At 40.6% G+C, this 18,082-nt stretch overlaps 1 protein-coding gene across 5 annotated transcripts in view; it reads right to left on the reverse strand.

Annotated features, from left to right (window-relative positions):
- The window catches only part of DGKI (diacylglycerol kinase iota), a 207,208-nt gene that overhangs the window by 37,292 nt on the left and 151,834 nt on the right, over positions 1 to 18,082 (reverse strand). For all 5 annotated transcript variants that reach the window (XM_027660011.1, XM_027660001.1, XM_027660005.1 and 2 more), the window contains 4 exons: positions 17,186 to 17,255; positions 14,655 to 14,695; positions 12,949 to 13,076; positions 12,238 to 12,363 (listed from right to left, as the gene is read on the reverse strand). In XM_027660011.1, coding sequence (XP_027515812.1) covers positions 12,238 to 12,363; positions 12,949 to 13,076; positions 14,655 to 14,695; positions 17,186 to 17,255 — 365 coding nt within the window. The remainder of the gene's footprint in view (positions 1 to 12,237; positions 12,364 to 12,948; positions 13,077 to 14,654; positions 14,696 to 17,185; positions 17,256 to 18,082) is intronic.

Genomic DNA, 18,082 nt, shown 5'->3' on the forward strand with positions numbered 1-18,082 from the left:
AAATATTTCTCATAGACAATAGCCATACTGTCTCACACACATGGGAAAATGCTGACCAGTTATGCTCCCTGAATCTAAGAAATTCTGTTCAAGTTATTTATTATTTTGCAGAAATCTGTTTGGACATATCCTGTAACCTACAGCAACACTCTGGAGAGCCTACTTTTTTCTAATTCTGCTAAAGGCAAAGATCCATATTCTTTCTAGCCTCTCTGTGACTTCCTTGGGCAGTCTCAGTGTCTACCTGTACTCAGGCTGTTCACAAACAGTCCAACATATGGAATATAACTCGGTGTTTCTTAAGGAAACCAGGGCAGCTCAGATGTATTCCTTGCTGGGTCTAAGGCACGTCTGTGTCCCTTTTGTTGTCACGTCTTTTCTCATTACTATCTAACTTTTTATCTCTTACCATTTCCCTATCCACTGTGGAATGATTTAATGAAGGTTTGGAACATCACAATACAGCTATACCTGAAGTTGTACTGACACCCAGAGGAGTTGTCTGGGAATTGCTTTTTAACAAGGGAATAAAAGTTTTGTTGCAAAATCAGATACAAACCCAAACATGCTTAAGGTTAATTCAAAATTAAAAAAAAAAAAAGGAGAAAAACAGGAAAAAAAAAGAGGGATAGAGAAATGTTCTATCACATTCATCTTGAATAAGATAATTGAGAAAGCTGGCTTGTTATTAGTTGAAAAAGAAGGTATTTCCAGAGGAGCAGCATGATCACTCTAGGGTGATTAGTTTGTTTGGTTTTGGTTTTTAGTTCGGTTTCTTGTTTTAAATACTTGGCCTTTCTTTCTCTTATCACATGAAACCAAAGTATCTCAGCAGAATGCAAAACAAGAGGGCCTAATCCCAACTTCTTTGAAATGCTATTCTTCCATTTCCAGATTTGAATTAAATCTTCAAAATCTTCCCCGACCTAACCAACAACATCCTGATGAGCTTAGGTGTCAAAGGTAAAGGAAAAGCAGTAGCTGATATGGCTCTAACCCTAAAAGAAAGCAAGATCCAGCCACACAATGTAATGCTTTGGTGAAACAACAAACTGACTGTCAAGGGACTGAATGTTGTTTGACAGAGGTCATTATTAAGAATACCTGGAGCACAGACTAAAGGGGCTAGGTTTATGCACTTCCATGGCATTCTGCATGAAAATGAAAAATATGTATTAGGTGCAATTAGGTAACAAAACATCTGGCCTCTTTCCTCAGCAAAGAATCAGTGGACTTTTACTTTTTCCGGGAAAAGATTAACACAGAGGTCATTTTGCTATGACTTTTGTTTTTTATTTAACTCAGAGAAAGAAATTATTTTTCCAACCACAACACCATGACAGCCACAATGCAAGTACATCAGATATAATCTGGTTCACAAGACATACTTCCACTTGGCCCTCAGGCTTAGATGGAGGTGAAGCACATCAGCTGCTTGGTATCTTGAGGTACTACTCAAATAATTTTGGGCCCCTTTGGGTTTCTAAACAATCTAAAAGCTACTTTAAATGGTCTGTTTGTTGCAGCAACACAAACCAGTCACTTTTGATAAATAGCATTTAGTTCCTGTAACACAAGAAGCCCTCAGAAACAAATTCTTGCAATTATGTCCAAAAATAAGTGGCCTGATTTTCACAAAGTTCTAAGCGCTAAGAAATCCTCACTTTCTTACTATCTTTAAAAAAAAAAAGACCCAAAAATTAAAAAAACCCCCTTAATAAATATGCATAACACACACATGTCCTAGGCAGAGCAGAACTGTTAAGCCATTTACACTCCTTCTATAGACTAATTTATGGAGAATAAAACTTCTAATGGGAGTTTCAGATACGGTTTTGTGCTGCACTTTTGGATGCCTGGCACAGAAACAGTAATCTAGGAGTCAGGGTTACACTGGCTCCAAGCCACCTCTGTCTCTCTGATTTCAGCTCTTGGCACAATTTAGCCAGGTCCATCTGTCCCTGCTTGCCCATGGGCATCAACACTGCCAGGAACCTCAGCAGGGCTATGTGTTATGGCCCCACTCCTCCTGTATTTCCCTCCCTTGCACACATCTCTGCTAAACACTCCCTCTGTCTCAGCTACGGAGACAAAGCTGTGGGGTTTAGTGCTCCTTTCCTAGAGCAGAGGAGCAGAAGACAAGCAAGGACAATATGAATGCTTTTAAGCTTGCAGAAGTTTCTCCTCTCACCCAAGAAGTCCTTTGGTGGGCATCTTAAGAGGACACTCTACCTTCTACACCCTGACATATAAGCCTGTAGCCAAGGGACTACGACACTCATCCCAGACATGGAAGAGCAAGGGCAGCTCCCTGTTGAGCAGCCATGCCAGGACACACAACCCGGGAAACACACTCCCTCAGCAGTTCCCAAGTGAACCAGAGAAGCTCTCCCCAACCCAAGAACACTAAACCCAACCCATGTTCATGGGTACTTTCTGTTTCAAGCAATGTTTTCCAGAAGACATAAACCTCTTCCATGCACACTTCCACCAAGCAAAACCAGCTCACAAGTGAATTTTTCAAGTAGCCCCAGTGCAAAATCTCATTTTTCATTCCATGAGTCAGGTGAAGGCTCATGTCAGAATATTGTTCCTAATCTCACCCGAATACTCTAAAATTTGCAAGTTTAAAATACTAAACCGCAAACCTCAAAAGATGACCTATTTTCATGTAATTATCCTTTGTCATTTGCTTTTTGTTGCATGGTATTTTTGACACTTCCCAGTTTTCAGCCACAGATGAAACACAAGCATGAAGATATCGGAAGAATTTGAGAAAATTAGCAAAGGTTTGACTTTTTTGAGTTTGACACTGTTAACTCAGGCAAAGTAATACTTCTGTGTGATAGTTTAGAGCACTTACTTTTCCAAACTACATTTCTATTCTCTTTGCAAGCCTGTTAAAACAGAACTTAGGAATATGAACAAGGTATTAAAAAATGCAATCTGAATGCATATTAAGAGAAGTCCAAGTGTGAAAGCTTGAACACACTCTGTAGTCCAATGTGTGTGTAACATATGTACAGGACTGTATTTCGTATCAGGGCTCTGAAGCTCACTAGTTTTGGCTTTGATAAGACAGCTTGGTACTGAGTGAGAACACATTAAGAACCACTCTCCTCTCTGAGCAGATGGCAGCTCCTTATGGCAGGGACAGAGCACATGGACACAGGCTTGCTATTCCTGTGCAGTGCTCAGAAAACTAGGACTGGGATGTTTGGGTTTTAGTTTTTGTTGTTCGGGTTTTTTCTTACTTCAACTCTTACAAATAAGTAACAAGTACACAGAAATACAGATACACATATTATCTAAAACTACAAGGTACACTACTTTTCCAAATTTTTTTGGACTGTAAGTCTGCCATGCTGGAGAATATTCACCCTATATTTATAACAGTGCTTAAAGTATGCCCAGAAGAATACATACTTTCATTCTGTCAATCATCCTTTATCACCCCAGTAAATCCATCCAACCCCTCTTCCAGTGCCTTAATGTCACTTGGGGACCATAGGTCTGTTCTTTACACTCCATAAAGTTGGAGAGAGGGATATTCCCATTCAACAGTGGCATCATCAGATCCACTCAGTCTACTCTTCTCCTGCCACTTGCAGGAGCACATGTCCAATGCTTGCAGGAAAGCAGTAGGCCCTAAAGATCAAACTATCAAATGTCATTTTCTTTTACCCAGACAAACAGAAAACAAAATGACAGGAAGTTACCCTCTTAATGTATTCCTGTCTTCTTTGCTGTAAAGCTGTTTTATTCCTCAGTGAAGATTCTGCTTTGAAAACCTAGGGCTAAAGTAAGCAAGCAAGGATGGAAGCCAATGGCAGAAAAGGATAGAGTTGTAACAGAAAAAGAGAAAAGAGACTCTATTGCTTCAGTCTTGGCTATCAGCTAGAGAGTGGAAAGCAGATATATCGCTGTTACAGTAAAGCACTTAAGGAAAACCAAGGCACCCAGCTATCTCTACTCTGTCAACATAAATTTTTCTCCCTTAAATGCACCCCAAATTATAAAAAAACCCTTACATTCCACGTGGAAAACTCGTTGCCACCCCTTTATCTATTGGAACTATTCAGAAAACGTTTTCAAGCTAGGTGATAGTTGAGTTTTTCATATTCAAGTAAGATGGTTCCTTTGTCAAGTACATGTGTATTCTGTTGCTTGAAGTTGCTCCAAGGAGAAGAGGAGAGCTGGATTGCTTGCATTCCCCTTTTGGAAAGTGGAATGTCAGTCTAGAGGCAAGATCTCTCTAAAGAAACAAATTTGTAGTCTCATGGTGTGTGAGAGTGTTTTGCTTGTCACTGTCTGCCAAAATAATTTGCCATCAGGGTGAATTTCCTCAGCTGTGCCTCAGGTGTTGTGATGCCACAAAGTCATTAAGAGCCCTCATGCTGAAGGCTCAAGGGCAGGTGGGTGGGAAAAGAGGAAGCTAAAATCCCACCCAATCCACTCTGGGGAGCTAAATGCTGAATAATAAAATTAATTGGTTATAAGTACCAAGGAGAATAAAAACATCTTCCAGGATACAGTACAGGATGTACTCAATTTCCATCACATATTGAAGGGGTAGATACATAAACCACCTCATCAGATGTGCCTACTGTTATTAAAACCCCTTAGTAATTAGGCATCTCAACACCAAAGGCTGAAGACTTCATTCTTGAAGAGAACAACACCCTTTGCATTGTATTAACATATAAAAATAAGGCCACAGACGTGCAAATCTGAACCAAATTCTTATTTCTTCCTTTTCCAATTACAGTTAACAAGAGCAGAAGCGAAAGTCAGTCTTAAAGCTCAGTATTACTGGGATAGGGGTTGTCAGGATGATGTACAAGTACCAAATACTAGTGACTGTTGCAAAAATTTTAATAAGTAAAACCCATGAATTTTCTGCACTCCAATTCTCTCTACATAAGGCCAGACTTTGGTAGTAGTGACATAAAAATTCTACTAATTAAAACAGAGGAAAGGGCGATTAAACAAAGTTTTGCCTGTATTCAATTACTTAAGGGTGGCACCAGAAGTTGCTGAAAGTTTGTGTTGAATAGCTCCCAGAACAATCTGATTCTCACTATTTGCAGAGGTCCCTCAGCTCTGGTGGGTGCAATCACCATAGGGCCATGACTCATCCCCTGACCAAGCAGGGACTATAGTGGCAACACTTTCCCTTGTCCTGCTTTTGTGCCTTGAGACAAAAGAGCAAAATGCCAGGGTCTTTGCCTGCCTGGAACCACACCTGAGATGGTACCAACATGACTCAAGTAATGCAAAGCCTCTTGAATCCTGAGCTGAGAACACCTGTTTTCATGTTTACCTCACTCAGGATAAACCACAAGCATACCTCATGCCACGCCAGTCTTTGCAAAGGTATTTTGGTATGAACATTCCTCTCCATCCTCTGTCATTTTAACATTGTTTTCCTCTCCCAACCCTGCCTTTCTTCTACAGTTGAGTTAAGATGTGTTTACTAATCAGTAACACATCTTCTAGGAGTCCCATCTTCCAGTCATGACAGGGATGAACATCACCAGAAATAGAGATATTGCTTGGGGGAGGTGGACATGGATTAGGTGAAATATGATAGAGGCTCAAAACTAACTTGTGAATTAACGTTTGTCCAGGAAGAAGTTTTAATTCCAGGTACATGACAGATCTTTTGACAAATCTGTATATATTCTGCATCTGCAGCTGTACTTGGTTTTGCTGTATAATAAGCAGCTCCAGAAGGAGAAATAAAGGTTCCTCTAGAAAAATTGTGAAAGCTCAAATTAGCTTCCAAATAGTAACAGATACCAGCAACAGTAGGTGTCCATACAGAAACTTTTGAAAGCCCACGGGCTGCAAAGCAGCACAGAGCATTAAGCAAGACTTTTGTTTGTTGATATAGAGAGAGTATGAATTTCACTGGGAATTATTTCTGTCTGTGATGTTACAGATTGTTCTTGTATTCAGTGATTATGCCACAAAATAAAAATAACTATACTGGTTTAGAGTAGCTCATTACTGAACTGGCTATACAGAAAAAAATGAAGAAATTCAATCTATTTCTGGAACAGACTTTAAAAACAGAGATTTCTGAGAGAAATTACACTCCTTTTTTTCAGTCAAGATCCACCATTTTTAAGAGCCTTCCTATTGTTTGTCAGGCTGAAATTTTTTTTGTGGATGGCGAGAAGCTTCAAAAAAATTATTTAAATATAGCCAAAAATCTGTGAGATTTTCATTGTTACATTTAAAGGAATGAGACAGGGTAGTAATCAATTTTTTCAGAACCACAGGCACATATTTTCAAGGTAGAATTCCAAAGGAAACCAATAATTACTGCTTTTTTTCTCCACTAAAAATCTCCAAAACCAATGAAGGTGGCGAAAAACTTGCAGTATATGAAGAGAATATTCACAACAGGACCATAAAATATATGGCATTTATTATCTACCACACTTGTGCACCAGAGTGTAAAAAAATTAACAGGTTCCATCTTTGTCAAGAAATTCTCCATAAGTGGGGGTAAGGGGAGATTTACAGTAGCAACTGAAAAAAGGTTTTCCTAATGGTGGATAAACTGTAGCCTCTATCTGGGATGTGTGTAAAAGTGTAAGTATTATGACTGCATTATGCTGACAACAGTAAGAGCTCTAAAAACACGTGACCAGGACCCACACTGAAATGCATCACTTTTGCACTCAATCTCACTTAGAGAACTTGCTTTCCCTTCAATTTCTTATCCACTTGCTATATTCTTATAATTTATTTTTCTTTACTTTCTTCAAAGTTCTTTCCCTATTTAACCCACGTTTACCTTTTCCTGACTTATTCTCAATCCTCTTTGCATTGCTTTCCCTCTTCTTTGAGTCTACATCTTCCCTTTTACTAAACAACCCCTTCTTTTTGACATTCCTTTCCTAGCAAGAGGCAGGGAGTTACTTTAGGCAAACCTTTCTCAAGCTCCACTTTCAGGTAGTAAGAATGATGCCTTGCAAGCTATTTGTTAAAGTATCTAAGACAACAGAAGAGAAAGAAAAGGGAGAGTTGAGCAAAAACAGACCCTGTGCTCTGTTATGGCCTAGTTCTATTATAAAGATTACACAGAAGTGTACAATAAAGGTGAGATGGTGATTTATGCCTTCACTAAAATAAGATTTGTTTGAAAGCAATCAGTACTCATGGAGCCTCATCTGGGCAATGGAAAGTAATTTGTACAGGTGTACAAGTTCCTGCTTAAAACATACACAATTCACTCTTGTGGCTTAATCTGATAAATGCAGTTTGCACTAAATCTGAACCTGAAAATTAATTCAGATTTTGCTGTCAAAAACACCAGGTCAGACTACTCTGCCTACTTAAGAGCTGATGCTGAGTTTCCCAGTGGAAGAGTTTTGGGGAAAAGCCTTGGATTTATCAAGTTTTTACCAACCTTTGACATTTTAAAGGCTCATTGTCACTAGGCAGCTCCTGCCTACCATGTTCTGAATCATCTCTTTATATTTTCTAAACTTTCACTAAAAGAGCATTCCTTCTCCCTTTTACATTCAAAGTTGTATACGTGATGCTCTTCTCATCTTGTACTACACAAAGATTTCTCTTAAAAAATACCCTAAACCACCTTGTAACATCTGCACTGTCACACTGATTTCCTAGGCAATGATCTGATTCTTGTGGTTGAGTTAAAACACTTGGCATTTAGCCTTTTTCTTCTTCCCTCTGAGGAGCTAGGTTATTATTGCCTCACAAAGCAATGCCTGCATAGTATTACTAGCTAATTAATGTCTATTTAGTGTAAAGGGCTGCAATCATCTTCCAGCACCTATAGGCATTTTTCCTTCCTCTCCCTGACAAGACCAGATGGCATTCTGGCCAACCTTCACCCACCCTTCACGAGCCATGCACTTGATTCAGCCAATGCAGCTAGCAGCTTTGGAAATACATTGCCATCACAGCTGGACAGCTGCTAGAAAAGTGTTCATTACTGCCCCCAAAAATGGGGAAATTAATTACTTCAATTAAAAACCATAGATTAAACCTCTACCAGAGTATAGTCACCTTTTCATCTTTGTATGCTGTTCTGGTTTTTATTTTTTTTCATTTTCCAGCTCTCAACACATAACAGGGTAACAAACATAACTAGCAAGAGAAATATATTGCCAGCAACAAATGCTTACAGCAGGCCATGAGGTCACCCATAACTCACTGCACCATTTTATCATAGGATAAAATTAGCATGAACCCACTCATCTACAAAGGAAGGCTCCTTTGTTTCAGTGGAGTCAGACCAGCATATTTAGCTTTTTAAAGAACAAATACCTCTAGTCCAAATAAATTGTCTTCCTATTGTGGTTTTTTATGCACCATTCACACTAATTGATATTCCTGTTAAACTACAATCTGTCCCAGCTCCTGGTTATCGCATCAAGACACTGTTTCGTGTCTTGTCCACTCCATATATCATCAAAGAGCTATCAAAAAAAGGACCAAAACACAAAATGCCATTAATCAAAAGCCAGCTGAAAATAACTTGAAGCACAGTTAATTGAAAACAAAAGCATAATTTCTGTCTCAGAAAGAACCCTGCCTCAAAACCATTATATTCAAATTACAGTTTGACACAATAGCTTGTGATCAAAAGCAACATCAAACATTATTATTATTTTCAGATCACATATTCTCTTCTCTGCTTCCATTTATTGAAATAATTTAAGGGATCTTTCTATTTGCATACTTTGACTTTTTAGCTACATTCCTCACTTGTCAGAAATAATAACTTCATCTCAAGGAGGTTTTATATATATACATCTGCATATACACACATATTTATATATGTGTGTTTATAGTGATGACAGATGCACTCTAAGCAGCCTGCAGCTATATTATGACCAGCTGTGGTTTAATCTGTTCCTAATACCTGAAGAGTTTCACTCCCAACTGTTTAGGAGAAAAATGACCACTGAGATAACATTCCCAGTAAGTCAACTATGACACTTTTTCTCACACCAAGTTCCCTGACACTTGCCCTAGGCTATAGGATAATGCACTTTGAGTTGGAAATGCTGTACAGTATTTCAGACTAAATGTAAAATACTGGACGCTGATGATTCTTAAAAGATCCATAAGAGCTCCATGCACAGGAGGAATTGTCCACTCTGTTCTCTGCCACATTCCTCTTTAGAAATTTTGCTATAATCCTTTTCTCAAGTTTTATTTGAAAAATAATTTCTGAAGGGACAAATCTTTGTAAAGAACCTCTGAGCTACTTCAGCTACCAAAACATAATAGTGCTCTCTAAAGCACTTCTTTTTTTGCTTTAAAGTGCCAGGTTAGAAAGACTATTTTAGGTTGCAAATTCAAACATTCAACAGTTTGGAAATGTCACAGCTCATGTCACCCAAGTATCATACTCCACCCCTGTTGCATTAAATGTCACAACAACCTTAAATCACATTGCCACCCTTCACTTTCTTCTTCTGGACTCTTGTCTGAGTATTTAAGTAGAGACCTGAATGATATCCTTCTGTATATGCAGTGCACAGCCTCAAGATTTATTTATTCCACAATACCAAGACTGCGCAGAATGCAAAATTATTAATTTCCTGCTAAGCATCTCTGACAGTGTCTCCCCATAGCACCTAGGTTTCTCATGGCCATGAAATTTACCCTCACTCTGCTCCTCTAAGGTGAGGCTGCAATATTATCTGTATTCTGCAGGTGGGAAAGCAGGCACAAACCTTCCATTAATATTAGTACTACAACCTGAGGCAACAGAAAGCCTATTTCTCGGTTTCCAGCCCTTCACTCTCTTTCAAATTCTCCTTGTACTGGCTTCCCAGGAACCAAAGCTACTTCACAGTGGACATGCATAGAATGAGGAGCCCACTGTTAACAGGCCATTTGCAAAAAGTTTGTTGTAAATCTTCATCCTTCAGAAATCCTGTCAGGGATGTTGAGCAGAGAAACCAGTCCTCCAGAGCAGCATTCAAGTGCCTTAACAGTAATAATATCTTTCTTTCTCCACCACGATCCCCTGACTCACTATATACCTTCCATCTTGGCAGCAAATGAGGCAGTGTCTAAACATATTTCAGAGCTTGCCCACCTGTGGAATGAATAATCTGCATAAACCCAGAATTCCAGATTCTGGAGAGAAACAGCCACAGACCCTTCCTCTGTGCCTCTAGCCTGTCTCACTATTCCCTTACCTATCTGTGTCCCATGTCCTCTTGCTTTTCATTATTTCCATTCTGATTTCCAGGCACCTGCATGTCTCCATTTGACCACGACTATTGCATCCCTTTTCTCCTTGCTTCTGGAGATCAGGTGGTGAGCAGCACAGCCCCCCTTCCCTCAGCCCTGTAGGCAGGCCTGCAACCTGAATTAAGCACAGAAGGGGCATAACTCCTCTGTGAGCATGTACAGACAGAAACTTTTGAAAGCAAAACTCTTGAATCTGAGGTGTCTCCAAAGTGCATGAACAATCTCATCAGCAGGGCAAACTCAGGAGTAATTTTCAAGACAGCGAAAGGCATCTCCCTGGTATTATGATGACATTTTATTAAATGTCAAGCCTCCAAAACTTCATTCCAATGCAGTTCATTCCACTACCAGCACTAAAACGTCTCAGGAAACAACCTCTGGATTTATTCACTCATTTGAAAGTAGGTAATTTAAAGGAGTACACTTCCCACAAATCTCGCCTTCAGAAAGAACTGACTTTTTTGTTCAAGTTTTTACTACAAGAAAAAGAAACAGTCAAAGATGGAGTCTTACTATGAAAAATTTCAGCCAAAACAATTAAAGTTTTTAGAAAAGCTGTAAAGAAAACAATTCCTCAGAGCAGGCAGTGACAGATACACTTTACTCTGGGCAATGCTGCTGATTTTTCTTGTACTTAATAAATCTACCAAACATAATTGTTACAGCTAAGCAAACATTTCCAGTCACTCTGATGTAATCCAAATCATTCCTTTTACCAATTAGAAATTAGTCCACATGTTCTCACCATCTCTCCATACTGCCTAGACGTGCCTAAGGATCACTTTTCTCATAGCTTTGTTAGCTTCAAATTTTGGGCCCTGCCACTCCAGTCTGTGGAAAAGTGAACCTGAATTCACCATTCTTCACATTGCAAAGAGTACCAAGAACTAACCCAGAATCCCTCAGGGCAACAGGAGAAAACCTGTCATTTGTAAGTGCTACCTAGATCATCCTTTCTTACCATGACATCTCCTTCTCCTGACAGCAGTTTCCAGTTTGCTGGAAAGTTTCCAGTTGGCAGCCACATGGCTACACAGTCTACCATCCACACTGCATCTATCCGGAAAATGTAGGCTCTGCCTGCCCTGTAGGCACTTTGCAACACCCTTCCACACACATCCAGACAGAAAGAAAATCTGAAACAAGGACCACATGGTCACTATTCCTTATTTTTCTATACTAAGTTTTAATATCTGTCCATAGGGATGTCCATACAGTAAAACTAGAAACATAAATCAGAAGTGATGTACATAATTATACATTAGGTACTTGGAGGGGGTCGGGGGAAGGGAAGCAATCCCAAAAGACTGGAATCTTTCAAAGTCACCAACAGAGTTCTGACAAGTGTTTCCCATCTAAACTTTGGTAGTGATTATAGATCTACTGATAGTTCTGAAAATCTAAAGGGAAATGACCAAAAAGTTGAGAACCACTTCTAAAACAGGCAGGCAGAATAAGAGATGTTTTTATACAAATCTGAACAGGGTAAATAGGATACAGTGTTAGAAGTCTCCATGGGGGTATCATCAGAAAGAAAACCAATGTTTAGCCATCCTACATGGTTCAAGATTATATGAAAACTATTGCCCATATCTTTGACAACAAGCTGCAGTTCTAGAGGTTTCTGCTTTGTCACATTGTATCAAAGCTACAGTGAGGGTGAATGCTTTGATCTTTCTCCTAAACAGTTGCCAAGAACTTAGGTGGAAATTTTGGCACCCAAAATAACATATTTTCTTTCAGGGTCCTTGGATCTAGATTAATTAAGAGTTCAGGGTGCCACAGAGGAAGAAGCAAAGGCAAGAACATACAATAGTGGAGAAAGAGGAAGAACAGAAGGGAGGAGCAAAAGAGAGGTAGCAAAAGAACTTCAGTAATTTCAGCAAGTCGGCACAATTCATTATGCTTAAAGGAGACACCAGGAGTTGGCTGTGGTGACAGTGACAGTGCGTCATCAAGCAGAGAAATGCAGAGGGCTCTTACTGCAGCATATGTGTCTGGCTGGCGTCCTTTTGTTTGTCAGGTACCTCGTAGTGGGGGGAGATCTTGCCGAGGCCACTGTCGCTCAGCATCCTCTTTCGCACAGCAGGGTTCCACCGATCTGATATTCTAGGGATATAAGAAGGAAAGAAAGGCATTCACCCCTCAGAAATTAGCTGTGTACTCCACTTGGAAGCCATCTTATGCTTAGTGGTTCCCAGTATTTTCAAGCCCATGGCAAGTTTAAATTGATTAATTCACTACGAATACAAGATTCCTAAAGATGAATAGAAGCATTTCTGGTCTGTTGAGAGGATGATAAGAAACAGACACTTCACCATCATACTTAGACATAAAGGGTTTCAGGGTCTTATGCAGTGGTATCAGAGCCCTAACCACACAGAGAAGAGAGTTTGTAACTCAATCATTATAGGTTTATGACAGGGCAGATAGTCAAGTGGTATCTTGACCTATAGAGGAGGTTAAAAGGTGCTGAAGTCTATTAGCCCTGCTGTGTGCTCCAGGATGCCTAATGGAGTAGATGTGGATTATGCTACTGTCCTTCTGTCATTACCATGGCTGGATTTGTTCCTGTCCTCAGCTCCTCATCTAATATCTGCCCTCCCACAACTCCCAGTCCTTCAGAAAAGGGGACCATAAAGAGACGCTTATCTCTAATACAACCATGAAAAGTCCGATCCCAGCAGTACTCACCCAGAGGCCTGCTCCACTACCAGATCAGGCATTCCTGGTGGTGTCCCCACCTGCTGTGACATTACCACCTCTGGGTCCAGAATAAAAATCTCGTCCTGCGAAATTTCTGTCACAAAGTGCAAATGTTCCTGTTGGAGTGATACAAGCAACAAATAATGAACCTGCAGCATCACTGATCTCTCAGAGCACCCACCTGCCCTAGAGCCAGCTGGCTGCACATTAGTGTCTCTGAAGAGCATTCAGGGGACTCTGTGCACTTAAATGCATACTTATACAACCACATTAAAACCAATGCCACAGAAGTCACTAATAAATATTTCATTGATTTCAAGCCAAACAAGATTTCCAATGAGCAAGCTTCACAGTCACAGCAACACTTAAAAGGCTCCTACTCAATGACTCCATGTCATTCTGATGAAAACTACAGGTCTACCCAAAAAGCTGAGGTCTGCATTTCGAAACGAGGATCAACACTCAAGGTGTCTCATTCGGTGATGGCTGACAGAACTTTTCATTGTTTGGGGGTACTCTTCCAGATCTTTACTGCTTGTACATTCTGGTTTCACATCTCCATTAACAAAGCTTTCTTTCTTAGTCCTTCCTTTTAGTTATTGACACTGAAGGCTCATTGTCCTTCACAAAAACACTGAGTGGGAGTAGGCCTGTCTATGTAGGCAAACAGGCAGGACACTTCCCACTGTTTGTGTGCTGGGACCATCACACAGTATTGACCTTTTCCCCACAGAAACACAGGAGGAGTAGGAGAGAAAGATGACCATCTGTACAGTGTCAAGTATTAAAGAAATACAGAATAAGCCAAACAGGATCAGATTGCTTAGTTTAACCTGCATCTTCTTCACCCATGCCTTCCAAATGCTGAAGTACAACATGAAAACAAAGACGTATAACATGTGTGTAAAGAAGTCCCATGGTGGCTACATGCAGACACTGAACCTGGAAACTCTGAACTAAAGTCACGGCTCCTGCTGCTTGAACTAAAGCACTAGCTGCTTTTATTAAGAAACAGTAATACATTCATGTGATTCAGAAACAGCTTACACAGTTCTCAGGGGGACCAGATACAAATGGTCACTGTGTGAAATCAACAATTTGCACGTAATGCTGAGCCACTAACTGGCCCGTTCTGGCCACAAATCAGAAACACCAAAAGCCCTGTAAAATTTTCAGTGTTTTCTAGAAAACATATTCAGATTGTCAAATCTCTGCCACAGGTTTGAATCCAGCAGAGCTACATATTGTTTTAGGAATATTTGATGCAGCTCTGTTCCTAATTCTCAAATTGTAACATCACCTTAACTTCTATAGCTATTTGGTGGCAGACACATACACAGGATCAAGGCTTCTGGTGCCAAAAAGCATCAGTGAAAAGATAAATGCGAATACACTGGTGCCACACAGATGCCCTTAGTAAGACAATAAGGATGACGAGTGCAGAAAATTCTGATCTTTATATCAGATTGTTAGGAAACAGAACGGCAGATGGTCAGCAGACACAAGACATCATTGAAGCAATGTGAATTACATCAACTAAAAAATGGCCCAGAATATTTTCTCTATTTCTCATGAGACGTCGGTAACATTTTGGAATATACAGGAGGAATGGCAGATAATTCGTTTTAAGTTGCACTTGACAAAGCTTTAAAAAAAAATAAATCTATAGAAATTATAACTGAATAAAGATTTACCTGAGATCTGTCAATGCGGTAAAAACGATCAGCAGAAGTTGCTGCAAGACAGAGAAACAACAAAGCCATTGTGAAGAAAATAGTCTGAGCAGAACTGCATGGCCCAAACGGGCTGTTTTGTCCACTACTACATAAGACGACCCCTGTGTCAGTGAAGTGGCCCCACAAGAACATAACCTAATTAATTCATGATGTCCATATAAGTGGTATTTCTCAGGGGTCAGTACTGGGACTGAAACTGCTCAACATCTGTCAGCAACATGGACAGTGGAAGTGAGTGCACCCTCAGTAAGTTCACTGATGACACCAAGGTGTGTGGTGCAGTCGACACGGTGGAGGGAAGGGATACCATCCAGAGGGTCCTTGACATGCTTGAGAGGTGTCATGAAGAACCTCATGAAGTTCAGCAAAGCGAAGTGCAAGGTCCTGCACCTGGGTCACAGCAATCCCAGGCCCACCTACAGTTTGGGTCCAGAAGCAATTGAGAGCAGCAGCCCTACAGAGAAGAATTTGTAGGTAATGGTTGATGAAAAACTCAACATGAGCCGGCAGTTTGCACTCAGCCCAGAAAGCCAACTGTGTGCTGGGCTGCATTTAAAGGAACATGGCCAGCAGGTCAAAGGACGTGGTTCTCCCCCTCTACTCTGCTCATGTGAGACCCCACCTGAACCACTGCATACATTTCTGGTGTCCCCAACATAAGAAGGGCATGGAACTGTTGGAACAAGTCCAGAGGAAGGCCATGAAGTTGATAAGAGGACTGGAGGACCTCCCCTATGAAGATGGGCTGAGAAAGTTTGAGCTGTTCAGCCTGGAGAACAGAAGGTTGCATGGAGACCTCATAACAACTTTCCAGTATCTGAAGGGGGCCTACCGGGAAGCCAGAGGGGGACCCTTCATTAGGAATTGTAGCAATAGAACAAGGAGTAACGGGTACAAACTGAAAGAGGGGAAATTCAGGATAGATATTAGGAAGAAACTCTTTACTGTGGGAGTGGCAAGATACTGGAACAGGTTGCCCAGGGAGGTTGTGGGTGCCCTAACCCTGGCAGTGTTCAAAGCCACATTGGATAAAGCTTTGAGCAACCTGGGCTAGTGGGAGGTGTCCCTGTACATGACCGAGAGGATTGGGACTAGATGATCTTTAAGGTCCCTTCCAACCATAAATATTCCATGACTCTATGATATTCCTATCCCATTAAATGGTGAATTTAAAGGTGAGGTTTAATGAAACAGTACTCACTGAAAATATTAATTTGAAATAAATATTTTTAAAAATGTATTAAATGGATTTCAGGCTTATAAGAATTGATTACATTAAAATATGTGACAGAAGAAGCTCCACTGTTCCTATGAGAGTATGGCAAGCATATAATTAAACTGATGAGTCTAATAGGATTAATTCAAATTTTGAATCTAAAGAACAATACCATGCTTGGGAGTTCTTGGTAAATCAAATGCATGGCCAGAAATATTCGCTCTGAATTAACAATATATTCAAGGAAAATTTATGCTACTCATAAAAAACACATGAAAACAGGGGAGATTCACTAAATAAAGCACATATTATGAATTTGCCACTGTCAAATAATTTATGTTACTAAGCCCAAAAGTATTTTATTATGTACAGTGTGCTTCATCAGATGCAATTTTTTTTGTATCTACTTTGCATTTTGTTTGGTGAGTGAAATCAGGTCCATTCACTCTGGAGTTTTGACACAAGAGGATAGTGATATAGCATTGTAGGCTTTGGCACTGCAAGAGAATATCAAATACTAAAGACAAAAACTAAATGCATCTAGCCACCCAGCTTTCTCCAAAATCCAAACAGATTCTCAATATGTTTTTATCAATTTCCCTCATGAGAGACAAGGAAGAGTGATTAGAAATTGCCAAGGAGAATTTGTTTTTGTTTAGAATATTAAAAATTTAAGCCTCCCCATGCTGAAGCTATTGTAAAAGCAGATGCTATCCATTTCAGTTGCTAATTTCTGTGCTCTGGAGCCTGATGTACAGCCCAGATAAGTCGTCTGCTTCGACAAAGTCTGGGTCAAATACAAGTGGAGCTCTCCTGGGAATTACATGAAGTGCAGCGTTACAAGGAAAAGGGAGGTATAGTTCCATCACCTAAACACTACAGTGCCTAAAAACTATCAAACTTACAGAGTGAAGAGCACAGCCTTACCAGCAGCAGCACATTGCCACAGTCAGCTGCACTCTGAGTTCAGGCATTGCCATGCACTAAGTCTCCTCATCACAGCAGAGACTCTAATAAACCCAACTAACCTCCCTTGAGGGAGCATGTCTCCTTGGGGTGAAAAAGCTACAGCAGACATTTTGATTGCTAGATGAAGGACCCACTCTGCTTTTTAAAGGGGAAAGGGGGTCACTCAGCTCCTTTTTTACCTGCTCAGTGTAACGAGAAGGAACAAGTTACCCCGCCACAGTTAATACTCTCAGATGAACTATCCTTCATATGCACAACAGAGGCAAGCAGCAAGCTGGGCACAAGACAAGGGGGATGCACTTACCGTCTAGGAAGCACCATCTAGGAGAGAGCCTCTGGACAGAAAGTACTCTGGGGAAAGAGCTTTCCTGGTCCTGTATAGGGCAGGGAAATCATATTTTAAAAAAAGAACCGTTTTTTCTCTAAGATAGGCTATTTCCTAGACTTTGCGCTTTTTTTCACTTGGCTCTACTGACGTTGCACGATGTGTAAAAGCTACATAACCTAAACCCACTGGATTTTCTTCTCCATGACATCAAGGTTTGACTGCAATCATACAAAAGAGTAAGCTGACATGGTTAGCTGCAGCCCCATCTTCAGCTGTCCTCTTCCCTTCAGCTCAGCAGTATCAAAAACTCTGCATCAACAACAGCTTTCCCAACAGGAACAGAGGGAGGTGAACGAGATCTAAGACACACATCAGTATCAAACAGCAGCCACAAACTCTGATTACTGCTTGTTCCTTATGTGCTGTCACAGAATCACAGAATAGGCTGAGTTGGAAGGGGCCACAAGCATCATCGAGTCCAACTCTTGGCCCAGCACAGGACTATCCCCAAGAGCCTGAAAGTATCTGTCACCTTCCTTTGTCCCAGTTCAGTATTTTTACACACTTTTGCCTCCTCTACTCATCTGCCACTCAAAGCAATTCCCCACTTTGCTCTGTCCCCAACGCACATTGGAGTAAAAAACATGTTATCCCCTGCACCAAGATTACGGAAAGTGCAGGTCTGAGGACCACCACTGGCCAAACAAATAGACATCCTACATTGACATGTTCCCATTCTGGCTAAAAAAATCTGCTCCTGGAGATCTGACAGATGTTACTGCAGGAACCAAACTAAATGACTGGGGAGGAAAATGACCGGGGAGACCTTCTTCCTGACCTGTGCTCACCAAGCACTCAAACAGTCCCCCACGC

Source organism: Corapipo altera, unplaced genomic scaffold (genome assembly GCF_003945725.1).
Source record: "Corapipo altera isolate COAL_440 unplaced genomic scaffold, ASM394572v1 1, whole genome shotgun sequence".
Taxonomy (NCBI): domain Eukaryota; kingdom Metazoa; phylum Chordata; class Aves; order Passeriformes; family Pipridae; genus Corapipo; species Corapipo altera.